The sequence below is a fragment of the Bos grunniens genome, chromosome 8, assembly GCF_055505025.1.
Source record: "Bos grunniens cultivar Pamir isolate PY7600 chromosome 8, Bosgru_T2T1.0, whole genome shotgun sequence".
NCBI classification, from domain to species: Eukaryota; Metazoa; Chordata; class Mammalia; order Artiodactyla; family Bovidae; genus Bos; species Bos grunniens.
In genome coordinates, this window is record NC_141172.1 from 102,302,807 (window position 1) to 102,320,185 (window position 17,379).

The window sequence follows — 17,379 nt, forward strand, 5'->3', positions numbered from 1 at the left end:
GATGCGATTTTTCCCACATGTCATTGAGGACAAAGAGGGTCCTCTCTCTCTCTCTCTCTCTCTCTCTCTCTCTGGAGAGCTGCTGGATGCCTATGAGGATGACCTGATGTTCTGTTTTTATACTGTGTTTTTAAAAATAAAAATTGTGAAAGCCACAAGAGAAACGTCATGCCGCCCCTCAATTCTTCATCTGTATTCCAGCCCTTGTCCTTCGATTATCTTCATGTTTCCCCTCTCCGTCCCTTCCTTGCTTCCCCCTTTTCTCTCTTTCTCTTCTTTCCTGCTTTGTCTCCTCTTTAGTTTTTAAAAAATTTTTATTGAAGTATAGTTGATTTACAATGCTGTGTTGAATTGTCCTGTGTAGCAAGGCGGCTCAATTTTGCATATATATATATATTCCTTTTCACTAAGGTTTATCACAGGGTGTTGAATATAGTTCCCCACGCTATACAATAGAACCTTGCTGTTTATCCATCCTATATTTAACAGTTTGCCTCTGCTAGCCCTAGACTTCCATTCCTTCCCTCCCCTCCCCGCTCTCCTCCTTGGCAACCACAAGTCTGTTCTCCGTGTGTTTCCTCTTTAATTTATTTTTAATTATAGAAGTGCTATAGGTCATGGATATATTTGTATTGTTACAACAACTCCAGGAATGGGAGATTGAAATTCCTCTTGACTTCCCTCCCTCCAATTCCCAATCTAGTCCCTAGAGGTGATCACTGGTTTTAATTTGACATCCTTTCAGAACACACACACACACATACACAGACACCACACCAAACACAGAGAGATATATATTATGCGTATTGTTCCACGATTTGTTTTTTCCACTAAAAAACTTGTCTCAGGACCTCCTGGCAGTCAAGTGGTTAAGACTTCGTGCTTCCAATGCAGAGGGCATGGGTTCGACCCCCTGGTTGGAGAATTAAAATCCCATATGCCTCTTGGCATGGCCCCAAAATAATAATAATAATCTTGTCTCAATAATGTTCCTATTCCAGGATGCATAGCACTCTCCCATTCTTTATATCGGCCCATACTATCCCACAGCACAATTATAATTGGTTCATTTAATGATTTTCATTGATGGGTTTTTTGAGTATTTTCAACTTTTTACAGTGTTATAGAGCCACATGAGTTTTTGTCTATGATAGTTACCTGGAAGTATAATTGCTAGGTTGAAATATAAGGACATTTATATTTAATAGATATTGTAAGAAATTACCCTTCATTTACACTTCCTCCATCAGGGCCTGAGGGTATCTGTTTTCCTTTGTCTTTACCAACATTTGACATTGTCATCTCTTAGATTTCTTGCCAGTCAGATTGGGGGAAGATGATATTTGATTGTGAATTTGCATGTCTCAGATCTCCATGAGCTTGAGCTTCTTTTTGTATGTTTATTGGCCATTTTGTTATCCCTGAATTTCCAATTAGCTGTCCTTTGCTTGTTTTCCTATTGCATTGTCTCATAAATTTGTTTATGATACATTTAATTGTAACAGACATTTAAAAAGTCTCATGGAGTTAAATTCATCTCTTTTCCCTGTGACCTCTACATTTTTGTGTCTTGCTTAAGAAGGCCTTCTCCTAACTAAGAAACATGTTAAGAGACTCTTCAGTGTGCTCTGGTCCAGGGCTCCTCAACCTTTAATGTGCATGCAACTCCCTGGGGATCTTGTTAAACTGTAGACTCGGAATTCAGTAGGCCTGGGCCAGGGCTTGAGACACTGGATTTTTTAAAATCTGGTTTTGCTGGGTCTTAGTTGCAGCACACAGGATCCCAGCTGTGGCATGCAGAATCTTTAGCTGATTTGTAGCACATGGGCTCTACTTCCCCAGCCAAGGATCGAACCGGGGTGCGCTGCACTGGAAGCACAGTCTTAACCACTGGACCACCAGGCAAGTCCTGAGATGTTGAATTTCTAACTCCCATGCTTCATGAGATGTTTCTCATGCTTCCACGCTTCTCATGCTGCTGGTTCTTGGACCTCACTTTGAGTAGCAAATCTCTGTGCCAACATCAGAGACAGTCTCCTCAGCATTTCTTTAAGGAGGTCAGGATCCTGTGGAAGGATTAGGGGCAGTAGCATTGACTTTGAAAGATCTCTCTGCCCACGGCTGATCTCTTTCCGTTTGCTTTTCCCCCAACTCATTCATCCCATGTCCCTGTATTGTTACTGCCTTCCCAGAACATAGCCTAGCTGTCTGTACAGCTGGAGAGCTTTAGCCAGTCACTTAGTGTGGACTCCCGACTGAGGCCCACCCCGGGTCCTTAACTCTCAAATCTAGCCCTACTGTCATGCGGATGCAACAATTTTTCTGACTCTAACAGTGAGAGCTTGGCTACCTGGTAAGGTAGTGAGCTCCCCATCACCAGGGGAGTGTAAGATTAGGATGGAAAACCACCACTGGAGATATTGAGGCCATGAGGAGGCTTAACTAGGTGGTTTCTGAGCTCCTTTTTAACCCCAAGACTATGCAAAACCTTGAATCGCTTCACATGAACAAAAGCTCATACCTGTCAATGTCACCCCATGTTTCACCTGGCAAGGAAATGAGGTGAAGTTGTTTCTCTTGCTGTTTCCTCAGGTCAGCTAAAGCTGTCCATTGATGCCCAGGACCGGGTTCTGCGGCTGCACAGTAAGTATGGCTGTGCTCATCGGGGCTCACTGGGGAAGGGGTGGGCCACTTGACCTTCCACATGGAGCAGGAACGAGTGGAAGTGTTACGGTGGCCAAGGCTTCTTTCCCCTCTTCGTATAGTGTCCTGCCATGTGTCCATAGGAAAAAAAATGGATATTCACTTGGGACTCCTAGAGACCATCCCCTGGTCCCGGCCTGATGTGGAGTCCATGGCAGGCTGGAGCAGTCTTTGGCAACTCACCATCCTCCTTGGCTCCATTGGAGTGGGGCCACAGAAGAGCTGCCCTTACCTCCCCTTCTCCTTGCTTCCTTTCTTTCCTCTCTCTCTTTAGCTTTCTCATCTGTCCATCCGTTCACTGACGGCAGTGTAGCGTCACCGCTAGCGTCACAGTGCAGGAACACAGTGTAGCTTTCCGTCTTTGGAACCAGACTGTGTTCAGTCGTGTCCAACTCTTTGCAACACTATGGACTATAGCCTGCCAGGCTCCTCTGTCCATGGGGATTCTCCAGGCAAGAATACTGGAGTGGATTGCCATGCCCTGCTCCAGAGGGTCCTCCCAACCGGGGGATCAAACCCAGGTCTCCCGTGTTGTAGGTGAATTCTTTACCATCTGAGCCACCAGGGAAGCCCAAGAATCCTGGAGTGGGTAGCTCATCCCTTCTCCAGGGGATCTTTACGACCGAAGAGTTGAACAGGGGTCCCCTGCATTACAGGCAGATTCTTTCCCAGCTGAGCTGCCACGGAAGCTTTTGGAACCAGACTGTGCTTAGTTGCTCAGTTGTGTCTCTTTGTGACCCCACAGACTGTAGCCTGCCAGGCTCCTCTGTCCATGGGGATTCTCAAGGCAAGAATACTGGAGTGGGTTGCCATGCCCTGCTCCAGGGAATCTTCCCAACCCAGGGATCAAACTGCTTTTGGAACCAGACCGCTTGTGTCCGAATCTTGGCTCTGATTCTTTTCCAGTGACCTTAAGCAAGCTCAGCTTCTCATCTGCTGGATGGTGATATTGGTACCTATCTTACGATAATAGTACCTATCTTATGGGTTGTGACAAGGATTAAAGGAGTCAATTTTAGTAAAGCACTTAGGACAGTACCCAGCATGTGGTTAACGCTCTATGAGTGTTTGTTAAGTAATACAGAAAACCATAAGTTCCCCGAATAGTGATTGAACACGTCCCTGTGCCAGGGGCTGGGGATGCCAAGGAGAAGTGCCCACCTCTGGGTGGTGCTGATAGGGTGGCTGGGACAACTTGGCAGAGGGAGTAATGTCCACACTCCGTCCTGAAGGAGGAAGGGGCCTGAGCCAGGCAGAGGGGAACAGGCAGGCCAGGCACTCCACGAAGAGGGAGCCACAGGCGCCAAGGCCGGGGGTCAGAGAGGGCATGATGCACTTGATGACTGTCTAACATGCCTGTGGCACAGAGGGGTGCAGGGGTGAGCTGGGACCAGGTTGTGACGGTCTGATGTGCCGCCCAGAGGATTCTATACTTTACCCACCAGTTATCCGTTTGTTCGTCCTTCCATCCAGCACACAAATAGTTACTGAGCTCCCGTCATGGCCCTATCCTTCTCTTTGGCCCAGCAGATCCTGCCTGTTTCTCCCACCTTCCTGGCTCTTGCTGTTCCAGGTACCCTCCACCCCCGTTCCATCCAGTTTTGTGCCCCCCTCACCCCCTGAATATATCGGGCTTGCTCGGGCCTCTGCCTTCGCACCAGCGGTTCCTTGTTTCTGAGCCTGCCTTCTCTTTGAACGCCTTTTGAAAAGTAAGTCTCCCTTCCTCTGATGTTGTAAGAAATGTGCCTGTTTTAATCTCATTAAGACTCAGGAAGGAAGGCTCATTTTGCATCATTTTTCCCTCCCAGGAACCACCGCCTGACCCACCTACAAGGCTGTTGCTTCTGCTCTGTGTCCTCATCCCAATTATACTGTATACCCTGGTGTGTCCAGGGCACAGCTGGCTTCTACAGCAGACGGGAGTGTAGTGAGAGTGGGACCAGATCTGCCTCCCCTCCACGGGGGGCCAGGGAGACCCAGGGGTTCAGCAGCAACCACACCCACAGGAAGGGTACACGCAGGAACAGAAACTAGGATACCAGGCAGGATGGCCAGCAGGCGCCTGGGGTCCTCCGGTCCTGGCCTTGGGGGGCCAAGGTGAAGTTCCCAAGGACCAGCAGAGGGGGGTGCTCTGCCTGCCAGAGCCTGGCTGCAGCTGTGCAGCTTTTGCCGAGTGCACTTGGCCTCCCCCAGTCCATTTGTCCTGCGCAGTTTGCTTTGGCTTCACCCCAGTCTCAGGCTCTTCATCGCTTCCAGCCCGTCCCCCTCTCTCCTTTGGCCTCCTAGGCCTCACGCCTCAGGCTACAGGGGCTCCGTCTGAGCCAAGGCCTAGGGCTCAATCAAAAGCAAACAGAAAAGAGAAGAGAGGCTCAGCTTCTGTCACGTCTACTGTCTGATTTCTACAGGCCTCAGACAAACGAGCCACACTCCCATTCATGGCCAGTCATGAACCTCACCCTGCACCTATCCCTTGCCTTTATCTCTCCTTGTTTTCTTTAGCAAATCTTTTTGAGTAGTTACTTTGCCAGGCACTCTGCTAAGCACCTTAGCAGATCATGAACACATGATCTCATTTAATCTGGCCACTACTGTGTGAGGAGAAGGGGGTGACAGAGAATGAAATGGTTGGATAGTACCACCGAATCAATGGACATAAGTTTGAGCAAACCCCGGGAGATAGAGAAGGACAGGGAAACCTGGCGAGCTACAGTCCATGGGGTTGCAAAGAGTTGGACACAACTTAGCGACTGAGCAACAACAACCACGTGAAGTGGATATTATTATCACTAGCCCACTGTTATCACTGACCCATTAAAAGGGGCAAATTCAGTCTCCTGGGTGAAGCAGCTTACTCACATGGCTAGTAAGTGACGGGCTAAGTTCTCCAGCTTGGCGCCTCCATCCCAGGAGGCAGTCTTGTGGGATAGCACTGGACTGGGAGTCTAGAGGGAGGGATCCAAACCCAGCTTGTTCATTCCCATTGCTCTGTGACTGGGCAATTTTCTTGCCGCCCCATAGCCTCATGTTTGCCATTAAATGAGGGCTTGGACTCAATAAACTTTACATTCTCTCCTAGGAAGTCAGGGAATTGAATCCTGTAATGTCTCAGTGAAGGTGCTACCTGAGCGTTGGAGATGGTGGGAGTGGGCTGGACCAGAGGGGGCTTAATTTCCAGTGGTCGTTATGCAAAGTAAGAGCCTGGTGATGATTTTCCCACTCACCTACCCCATTTTTTCCTCTGTTTAGTCATAGAAGGCAGAGGCCTGATGAGCAAGGAGCCTGGCGTCTGTGATTCCTACGTCAAGGTATATGATGAGCAGGGTGTCGGGGTGGGTATGAGTGGGGTGGGGGTTGGCGAGGGACCACCTTACTGAGTTCCAAGGTCCCAGCATATCTGTGCGCCTGGGGCCGTTCAGTGTGGCAGCTACAGTTCCATCATTTGGTCAGTAGGCATTTATTAGGCCTAGCGAGGGGCACTGAGCTGAGAGAGACCGGCTTCCTGCAAGGACTGGAACCTTACGGGTGAGCTTGTGCCTTACCACGTGGGTGAGCACCTTGAGCGTGTGGATAGAGGAAACCCAGAGGCGATCCCAAATCTTCTCATGAAAAGCAACGTCTTCACCCCTCTCCTCCCCCAAACCAGAGGCAGTTTGGCAGTTTGGGTGGTGGAGTGGAGAGAGGATATCTGAGGGCTGGAAGGTCCTGAGTGGAGACCTTACAGTGAAAACAGAGACACCACAGGGGCGGGGGCGGGTGGAAGCTACTTCCAGCTGGAGCCAAAGGCCAGGCACCTCCCAAAGCATGGCGGTCAGGTGTCAGGCGCACCACGCTGCCTTCTTCCCGCAGCCCCCAGGCTGGTAAGAGGCCCCTACGGGCCAGACCAGGGTCAGGATCAGGGTGGGAACCCAAGGCAGGCAGCGAACGACATGAGGACCAGAGCGTGGATGGGGGGGCTCTTGGCGGATGCTGACCTGGAGCCTCCTGGGAAAGGGCATCCGGCAGCTGCTGGGGACTCAGATGACAAGAGGCTATGTGCTTTGGGGAGAAACCTCTCTGCTTGGAGGAAGAGCAGTGGTGGTCAGGCTGTACCCCATCTCTGCCTGGGCCTGGGGCTGCCTCCTTGGTAACCCCCCCAAGAGGCCCTGTGCCGGCATCTGACTACAGTGCCTCCGGCCCAGGGCTCCTCTTTCTTTACCGGCATCTGGAGGACTCCACTCTGTCCTCTGCAGAGGCTGGTTTGAAGGGTGCTGGAGGAGACTAACTTGGAGATACACAGAGTCAACCATCGGGCTTAGGTGATTATGTGGCTCTGACATCATCTCACCCTTACTTTTCTCCAATTCAAGATTTCTTTGATCCCTGAAGATAATCGACTGTGCCGCCAGAAGACACAGACCGTTCCGGACTGCAGAGATCCCATCTTCCACGAGCACTTCTTCTTGTAAGAGTCTGGTGTGGCTGGGTCCTCGAGAGGAGAGGCAAGGAGTGTTTAGCTGAAACAACTCTGTCTGCCAACTCTAGAACCAGATCTAAGCAGAAAAACAGTGACTTCTAAAGGATGTCTTTGTTTTCTCATTCACTTGTATTCTCACATCCCTGGCACCTGGCCCGGCAGCGAGGTCCACAGTGATAAGGTATCACGTGGCTGCTTCTCAGAACTAAAACGCCCAGCCCGAGGCTGGTAGCCCCTGAAAAAAGGAGGCAATTTCCCACTGTGCCTTGGGCCAAACTTTCTCCTTTAGCAGGAGGAATTTTCCAAGCTGAGGGCTGTTTTGCTTCCCCACCCGCCCCTCCGCAACTTGCTAACCTCTCTGAACCTTGGCTTCCTTATTTGTAAAATGGGGCTAATAATAGTACGGAGCTCAGAGAGAGCGGAGGTGTAGATGAGATAGTGTAACACAGTGTCCGGTGGTGTAATTATTATTATTTCTTTCCCTCCTCCCTGAACTCTGGGGCCAATGGAAAGGCAACGGACATTTTGTATTTTCTTATTAGTGAAGATTAATCATATTTTGTTATTTTCCTTGCTACACCAGGTAATTTTGCTTATGGTAGAAAAATAGAGAAGATCAGTACACAGAAAGAAGAAGAGAGAAAGTACTGTAGCCCTGCTACTCCCTGAAATGTTTTGTGGCATTTCTTTTCAGGTCTTTGAATTTGTGTGGGCGTGTGTTTACAAAGATGGAATTGTTCTATCATATCGTGTTGTAACCTCCTTTTCATCCTTAACAATGTAATGTAAACTCTTTCGTGAATATAAATATTCACATCCCACTCTATTTGGGCTCTAGTTTGTTTAACCGGCTCCTTACGGTTGGATGTTCAGGTTATTTTCAGGAGTTGCCGTTATGAGGGACTGTGTGGGGCTGGACCAGAGCTTGGCTCTGCTAACACTCTGTGCGGTTTGCTTTGCAGTCCTGTCCAAGAGGAAGACGAGCAGAAGCGCCTCCTGCTCACTGTGTGGAACAGGGCGGGTGACTCCAGGTGAGGGGAACTGCTGAGCTGAGGGGAGACCTGCTCTGGGCTTGTGGCTGGCAGCCAGACAGCTAGCATATAGTGGGGGCTCAAGTAGCGCTTGGATGAATGAATGGTAGTGGTTAAATCTGAGAGGCCGCCACCCCCGTGAGTTCCTGTCACTCCAGGTGATGCCACGGATCATGTTAGCAAGGTGCATTTACTGAGACCTTGGGGTCATCGGGACACTGTCTTGGCCACTGAAATGCCAACCAGCCTACGTGTGGCTTCTGCTCCCTATCCACCTACTTTTGGGAGGGGATAACAGGCTCTGCGTGGAGGCAAACGATAGTCACAGGACACACAGGCTCAGCCCCACGGGAGTAGAAGCTCCGTGAAACACAGGCCCATTGCTCTCTAAGTCACCACTGTACCCAGTGCCTAGCACGTAGATATCTGGTGATTATTGAGTGAATGAATACAGGAATGCAATGAGTACTAGGATAGTAATATGGGACGAAGGAGAGTTCATTATGGGCTGAGGCAACCAAGGAAGGCTTCATGCAAAAAGTGGGATCTTCAACTCGGGGCAGAGTGCAAGAATGAGACGAGGAGAGTAGTAGATTGGGAAGGGCATGGCAGGCAGGGGCACAGCACGAGCTCAGGCAGGGAGGCAGGAGCATGCTCAGTGGGCTCAGGCTGCCACGAGGAGGCCAGGAGCTGCAGAGTTGTGTGTAGGAGAATCCACACGGGTCAATCTTTCAGGCAGCCCAGGACACAGGAGGTGGATGTAGTCATGAGTCACGGCGGCCAGTACAGAGCAGAGCAGAACTGCTGGGTGGTGAGGGTGAGAGTTGGCTGCTGAGGGAAGGGAAGAGGGTGAGAGCACCTGACTGTGTGGCCCGCTGTGAGCATCTGGGGCTCGTTCAGCTGGTGCACTGCAAGAAATCTGGGAGACTCTGTGGCCAGTAACATCCATGCAACAGTCGTAGAACTGAAAATGGTGACTGAAAAGGAGCCCAGGTGAATGAAAATTGACTCAATTCACCAGGTTAGACCCAGAGAATATTTGGGGACTCAATGCTTTTGGGTACCCTAAATTTGATAGCCAGTATAACTTTTCAAGTTGAGCCTTCCTCAACCTGCATTGCGGAGAAGGCAATGGCACCCCACTCCAGTACTCTTGCCTGGAAAATCCCTTGGATGGAGGAGCCTGGTAGGCTGTAGTCCATGGGGTCGCTAGGAGTCGGACACGACTGAGCAACTTCCCTTTCACTTTTCACTTTCACGCATTGGAGAAGGAAATGGCAACCCACTCCAGTGTTCTTGCCTGGAGAATCCCAGGGATGGGGTAGCCTGGTGGGCTTCTGTCTATGGGGTCTCACAGAGTCGGATACAACTGAAGCAACTTAGCAGCAGTATCAGCAACCTGCATTGATGCTTTTAAACTGTGGTGCTGAAGAAGAAAATTCTTGAGAGTCCCTTGGAGAGCAAGATGCAACCTAAGTCAGTCCTAAAGGAAATCAGCCCTGAATATTAATTGGAAGGACTGATGCTAAAGCTGAAGCTTCAACACTTTGGCCACCTGATTCGAGGAGCCAACTCATTGGAAAAGACCCTGATGCTGGGAAAGATTGAGGGCAGGAGGAGAAGGGGACGACAGAGGATGAGATGGTTGGATGGCATCATGAACTCAATGGACATAAGTTTGAGAAAACTCTGGGAGATAGTGAAGGACAGGGAAGCCTGGTGTGCTGCAATCCATGGGGTCACAAAGAATTAGACATGACTGAGCACTGAACAACAACCTGCATGGCGAAAGATCTGTCTTTCAGCAGAGTATCTACTTGTTATCGTGGACTGGTGCTCATGGCACTGTAGATCTCATTCACTGAGCTGCCATTTCGTGGCCACCCATGTGGCAACTCTGTTGCAGGTGCTGGGGACACATGGGGTCAGTCAGAGACTATCCTTCTTGGGAGAGGACCTCTGACAGAGACTTGAGGGTGTGGGTGAGGAGGAGACACAGTTGATAACAAGAGCAACCATTTCCTGGGTGTTACCACAAGCCAGGGGTTAACAGTGCCTTATCTCATTTAGTTCTTAAGACAACTCTAAGGAAAGTACAAGAAAAACATCGATTTCTGCTTTATTGACTATGCCAAAGCCTTTGACTGTGTGGATAACAATAAACTGTGGAAAATTCTGAAAGAGATGGGAATACCAGACCACCTGACCTGCCTCTTGAGAAACCTGTATGCAGGTCAGGAAGCAACAGTTAGAACTGGACATGGAACAACAGACTGGTTCCAAATAGGAAAAGGAGTACCTCAAGGCTGTATATTGTCACCCTGCTTATTTAACTTTTATGCAGAGTACATCATGAGAAACGCTGGGCTGGAAAAAGCACAAGCTGGAATCAAGATTGCAGGGAGAAATATCAATAACCCCAGATATGCAGATGACACCACCCTTATGGCAGAAAGTGAAGAGGAACTAAAAAGCCTTTTGATGAAAGTGAAAGAGGAGAGTGAAAAAGTTGGCTTAAAGCTCAACATTCAGAAAACGAAGATCATGGCATCCGGTCCCATCACTTCATGGAAAATAGATGGGGAAACAGTGTCAGACTTTATTTTGGGGGGCTCCAAAATCACTGCAGATGGTGACTGCAGCTATGAAATTAAAAGATGCTTACTCCTTGGGAGAAAAGTTATGACCAACCTAGATACCATATTGAAAAGCAGAGACATTACTTTGCCAACAAAGGTCCGTCTAGTCAAGGCTGTGGTATTTCCAGTGGTCATGTATGGATGTGAGAGTTGGACTGTGAAGAAGGCTGAGTGCTGAAGAATTGATGCTTTTGAACTGTGGCATTGGAGAAGACTCTTGAGAGTCCCTTGGACTGCAAGGAGATCCAACCAGTCCATTCTGAAGGAGATCAGCCCTGGGATTTCTTTGGAAGGAATGATGCTAAAGCTGAAACTCCAGTACTTTGGCCACCTCATGTGAAGAGTTGACTCATTGGAAAAGACTCTGATGCTGGGAGGGATTGGGGGCAGGAGGAGAAGGGGACGACAGAGGATGAGATGGCTGGATGGCATCACTGACTCGATGGACGTGAGTCTGAGTGAACTCTGGGAGTTGGTGATGGACAGGGAGGCCTGGCATGCTGCAATTCATGGGGTCTCAAAGAGTCAGACACAACTGAGCGACTGAACTGAACTGAAGGAAAGTACATGTTTGTTTTTAAGTTTTCAGAAAAGGAAACTGAAGCTAAGAAAGGGAGTAACTTGCCTAAGGTCACATGGCAGTGAACAGTAGAGGCAAGATGGAAAGCCAGGTATTTAGACCCTGGAGTCTTCAGTCTCAGCGGGTAGAGTGCAGAGGGCAGGGCCAGCATGGGGCGGGATTTGCAAACTTGTTGGTGTTGCTGGAGGTTAAAAGTAGGGATTGGCTGGAGATAAGATGAAGAGGATGGCGTAAACTAAACGGATGAGTCTATAGGTTTTCTTTGGAGTGTGAGTTTCTCCAAAGGGTCAGTAGTTCTCAGTCCTGGCAATGCATCAGAATCATCAGGGATGCTTGTGGGGAACCTCGGTTCCCAGGTAACACATCAGATTGATTCAGTCCAGATTTTCAAGGGCAGGGCGGAGGAATCTGCATTTACACAAGTTCTCAGGGTGAACCTCATGCAGCCAGTTTGGTGTTTGGGAATCTGGTCATGGGGCGATACTGAAGGGTGCTGAGCAGAGGAATGACAGGGGTGTATTTAGCTCTATCAGTCTGGTAAGTCTTGGGAAGGTTGGGGAGGAGCTGGGAGATTCTTGTGGTGATCTGTGAGAGAGATGATTTAGGGATAGAGAGGCGGGAAACAGACTCAAATGCATTTAGCAGCCTAAACCAATAGTGCTTACTGGTGATTTGGCTGTGAGCGCAGTGGGAGAAGCCAAGGATGACTCGTGGGTGGCCAGCGATGTCTCTAGCGAAGTCAAAGTGCACTGGAGGGGAAGGGAGAGCAGCTTTGGATAGGGCGGGATGGAGGTGCCTGGAGGGCAAGCAGCTGAGAGCTGTGCAGGAGAGATGCCATTGCTGACCTGGAGCGCAGGGGAGAGAGAGGTCTGTGGAGATGTGGGAGCCATGGCCACCAAGGTGAGGGGGGAAATTTCGAGCAGCTGAGAGCGCCCAGGAAGACAGTGAGTACCCAGGACCATCAGAATCCTGTCTTAAAGGGATGGACACAGGAAGGGAAGGCCCTGAAGGAGACAGAGGAGCCGAGTGTGCCGAGTCGTTTCAGTCGTGTCCGACTCTTTGTGACCCCATGGACCATAGCCCACCAGGCTCCTCTGTCCTTGGGATTCTCCAGGCAAGAACACCGGAGTGGGTTGCCATGCCCTTCTTCATGGGCTCTTTCCAACCCAGAGATCGAACTCGCGTCTCTTATGTCTCCTGCATCGGCAGGCGAGTTCTTTACCACTAGTGCCTGGTGGGCCGCTGTCTGTAGGGTCGCACAGAGTCGGACATGACTGAAGTGACTTAACATGCATGCATGCATTGGAGAAGGAAATGGCAACCCACTCCAGTATTCCTGCCTGGAGAATCCCAGGGACAGAGGAGCCTGGTGGGCTGTCGTCTAAGGGGTCGCACAGAGTCAGACACGACAAAAGCAACTTAGCAGCAGCAGCAGTGCCATCTGGGAAGCAGACAGAGGAGGAGTGGCAGACAAACAGAAGGATGCCTGCTGAGCCCAGCGGACAGAGGCGAGGAGTGGAGCGGGTGCCAGAGGCAGACACCAAACTGTGGGAGTCGCCATTTCCCGGGCAAGAGCGGAGCGAGCCAGGCAGAGCCGGCTGGAGAAGTGGCAGCAGAGCACTTGTCGGTTTTTGGAAAAGAGAGTGAGGCTGGGGAAAGTGAGTCAGCACCCGGGGAGGCAGCGTGACAGAGGCAGTGTCTCCACTTGTTGCCTATTTTGGGAAAGTGAGATTCCTTATTAAACAAAACACAGTCAAGCTTGTGGTCACAGTCCCAACCCAAAGCTCAAAGAGGGACACAGCAGGCGCAGACAGGCCTGCTTTCTGAACAGATGGCCCTGCCCGAGGTGCCAGCTCCACAGTGACCGGCTCGGCGGGCGGGAGGCATGGTTATCGATCCATCTCTGAATGAGAAGGCCTCTGAGCTGCGGGAGACAGGCAGAGCCATTGCCGGAAACCCCTGCGCTGCTGAACACTCTCAAATCAAACTGTGTGCCTGTGAAGGACGGACATTCAACTTCACAACGTGAAGGACAATTGCAGAAGGAAGGGAGCAAACATTTATGAACCCTTCTCTGTGCCAAGCACTTTACATACATTAGCTCATTTAATCCTCACAACGACCCTGAGAGGTAGGAATTACTACTGTCTGTCTCTTCAGAGGAGAGGAAACCGAGATTTACTAAGGCCAAGGAACGTGCCCAAGGTGATATCATTGCTCTTGTTTATCAAGCACTGCATGTCCACCAAGTGTGTGGACCTTAAGCATATTTAATCATTATCTATTGTGTGAACACAGTATCCTCACAATACCATATAAGGTAGGCATTCTTAATGTTTCTCTTTTACAGGCACAGAGAGGTTAAGCAACTTGCCCAAGGTAACACAGCCAGCATGTGGTGAAAACAAGACACAAATCCAGGTAGCCTGGCATCAAGTCACATGATACAGTACACCTGACTGGCTCACACAGGTGATAAAAAGCTCCAAAGCCAAACCTTTTCTGCATCGGTGTGCTTATGCCTCAGGCCACCTCTCATAGCATTTTTAATACAGTTTTATGTCAGTCGTCCAGCTGAATATGTGGCAGTTACATTTTGAGACTGATAGGAGATGAAAGGGGGGGCATCTGTTTCATGAATTCTCGCGATCCTTCCAGGGACTGCTGTAAACATGTAGTAGAGAAACAGGACGGTCCATTGCTGGGAGGGGCAGGCTGATTTCGGCTCCTGTGGTGAGTACGGTGGGAGCTGAGGAGAACCAGGCCTCAGGGCAGTAGATTCTGGCGTAGCTCCTCCTCGCTGTGAGACCGTGGACAGGTCACTTCCCGGCTCTGGGCCCCAATTTCCTCATCTGTAAAAGGCAGTGATTTCAAAGGTTTCTTTCGACTTGGGGTTCTGTGAGTCTTTAAGAAATTATAGACATTTTCAAACATATGCAAAGTTAGAAAATATATAATAAGCCCTCACATACTTGTAGCCCAGCTTCATCAATGATCAATATGTGGCCGATTTTACTTCATTTACGGCCTCACCCACTGTCCCTTCCTCCAGTGGATTATTTTAAAGCACATCAGCTCATCTGAGCTATAGATCTCTCTAAAAGATGACTTAAAAAACAGAACAGCCACAATGCCATTATCACATTTAAAAATTAACAGTAACTCCATAATATCACTGACTATGGAACTGAACTACTTAAAAGTTTTGTTCAGTGATGTGGAAAGAGCCAAGCTGAAGCTTCTAATGTCAGTCCTGGTGTTTTCAGAACTTGTGGTAAGAGAACAGTCTTAGAATTGTGCTGTTATGCACCAAGTTAAAAAAAAAAAACAAAAAACAACCTAAAACACACACAATATACGTTTGCAGAACATAAGCTTTTATGCTGATAGTAATTACACAGATGGAGAAGCTGTTTGCTGTACACTTTCTTTGTACCCTCTCCTCTTTCAACTACTTTATAAACCATGCCAGTGCCAAGTACAGCACCCTAAAGTTAGGAAGCTTGTGACCAGAGATGGGGACTGAGACCAAGGAAAGAGAAGATGAATGGGAAAATGTGTGTGCAGTTTAAGTCATCAAATTCAAAATAAATTGAGATTCAATGGGATAAGTCTGTAACAGAAATAGTTTAAGGCCCCTGGGAGAGAAAAGTATAGTGCATTCCCCTAAAATAATGCATTTTCTTTTTGTTAGTGGGTCTCCTACCATGTGCTAAAAAATAAACTGAGCCGAGTATAGCCATCTCTCCGTATCCACTGGGGATTAGTTCCAGGACCCCCGTAGATACCAAAATCCATGGATGCTCAAGTCCCTTCTATAAAGTGGTGTAGTACAGTTGGTCCTCCATATCCACGGGTTCCTCATCCTTGCGTATGGAGGACTGTCTGTACTATTGCCCGTGAATGCTCCATGAAGCCTTACCTCTGAGCCTTTGCACCAGCTGTTCCCTTTGCCTGGAATGCTCTTCCTTTCCCTCTCTCTGGCTTCACTCTCTTAGGTCTTCTTTGAACGTCTCAGTTCTAAACCACTTCTTGCCGCTCTGAGCATCCAGCATTTATTGCCTGCACTGCTCATCTGTCAATCTCGCCCTGTCTAGTGACATCCCTTGTATTGCTGCCTTGAACTGCTGTTTAAATTCCTGAGTGTTTGTCTTGTTTCCTTAATGCTGGGGCTCCTTGCCCAGAGCCTGCCAACATGGGAATGATGGATTCATCCATTTGTCAAACCTTCACCAAGTTCAGGGTTCAGCTTTCAGAAGTACCCAAGTCTTGGCCCCTGAGACTCTGTGCCTAGCAAAATTTCAGGCGATCACCAGTTCCCAAGTTTATTGCCTGACTAGTAGATTGCCATGTATTCAGGTTCCGCATAAAAGAAGTCTTTCTTCTTCCAAAGGTTTTTAAAAACAGGCTTCAGGAGTAGCTAATTGAAGAACACTTAGAGGTTCCTGTTTATGGACATTGATTGTGACAATTTGCTGGGCCTGAAGTATCATGAAATCATTGGAGGCCCCTTCGCAGGAAGCAAAGCTCATGGGAGGCTATCAACCATTTAGCATTCTCTGAGCACCAGGGGATGAAAACTCCACTTACTGAAGAGCAGGAAGAGACAGCCTTTACTACAGCTAAAGCATCGTGCCTGGGAGATTTAGACAGTTACGGCCGTACCCAGTGTGAAAGGAAAGTGTGCAGCAAGGCAGTGTGGGCACCTGGATACCAGCTGCGTTGCTCTTGAATGTGTTGACAAACAGAACGAAATCCATGATGAGGACTTTGGCAAAGTCTTGACAAGGCTTTTCTGGAGCGGCAGCTCAGGTCAGCGGCTGCCACTCATTCTGGTCACTGCGGCTGCCCCTCCAGTAGTGCCGACTTGGCCATGTACCAGGAGGGAGGAGGGTTTGTTTTTGGTGGTGGGTTGGGGGGTGGATGTGGATGGGTGGCTTTAATGGAGTGACTGCACTGTCCTCTAGGGGGAGATGATTAATCCGCCTGGTGAGATAGGAGGGGGCTGGCAAGGGGGGGTGCTCCCTCCCCCTTGTTAGTGCAAGGGGGAGGGAGCACTCGCAGCCCAGGCTGCAGGAAAGGGGGGCAGGAAGAGAGCGCGGGGAGTGAGGAGTAGCAGAATGAGAGCAGCTGGTGAGACAGGGCCCGGTGCAGAGCGTGCCTCTGCAGGGAGGGGCGCCGAGTCTTAGGATCAGCGGCCCTCATCCTGCCTCCCTGCCCCTCACTCGGCAAGGCTATCTGCGAGAACCCATTTTGCTCACTTTCGGGTGGTAGGCCGCTGCCACTCTTTCTGGAGAATCCAAACAAAGTGTATTTGTAAAGACGTTGTAGACCTCTGGTGCTCATGGGGCAGGCATGATGGGTGCCCCGTAGGATCCCCTGGACGGCTTTCTCCAGGCGCCTGTGTCCAGAACCCACCTTGAACCTTCTGGGTCTGGAGCCCGGGAGCAGGCTCTGGGGCACAAGACTCAGGCTCTTCAGGGGGTTCCATGGACTGGCTCAGGCCCCCCGCAGCCCAGTCTCCAGGGAGGCTCATCTCCAGGGAGTTAGTTCTTTACAGGCAGTTCACTCCATCCTCGGCTTTGAAATTGCACCTTCCCCAGAACTCCTTCATCCATGTGGATCCCTCAGATATTGAAGTTAACTGTCAAGGTTCTGCTCCAGTCTTTTCATTTTTAAATATTTGTCTGTTTATTTGGCTGCGTCGAGTTGTAGTGGCAGCTTGTGGGATCTTCATTGCATCGTGTGGGATCTTTCATTGCAGAGCATAGATTCTCTAGTCTGCCCGGAATGGGCTCCGGAGCTCAGGCTTTAGTAATTGCAGCAGGCGGGTTCTCTAGTTGCAATGCTCTGGCTTAGTGGCTCTGTGGCAGCGGGATCTTAGTTCCCGGACCTGGATCGAATCCGCCTCTCTTGCACTGCAAGGCAGATCCTTAACTGCTTGACCATCAGAGAAGTCCCTTCCGCTCCAGT

General features: G+C 49.5%; 1 protein-coding gene across 6 annotated transcripts in view; it reads left to right on the top strand.

Annotated features, from left to right (window-relative positions):
• Positions 1 to 17,379, top strand: part of RGS3 (regulator of G protein signaling 3) — a 139,622-nt gene that overhangs the window by 18,114 nt on the left and 104,129 nt on the right. For all 6 annotated transcript variants that reach the window (XM_086316113.1, XM_086316114.1, XM_086316119.1 and 3 more), the window contains exons 2-5: positions 2,593 to 2,643; positions 5,950 to 6,008; positions 7,050 to 7,144; positions 8,119 to 8,187. In XM_086316113.1, the coding sequence (XP_086172239.1) occupies positions 2,593 to 2,643; positions 5,950 to 6,008; positions 7,050 to 7,144; positions 8,119 to 8,187 (274 nt within the window). The remainder of the gene's footprint in view (positions 1 to 2,592; positions 2,644 to 5,949; positions 6,009 to 7,049; positions 7,145 to 8,118; positions 8,188 to 17,379) is intronic.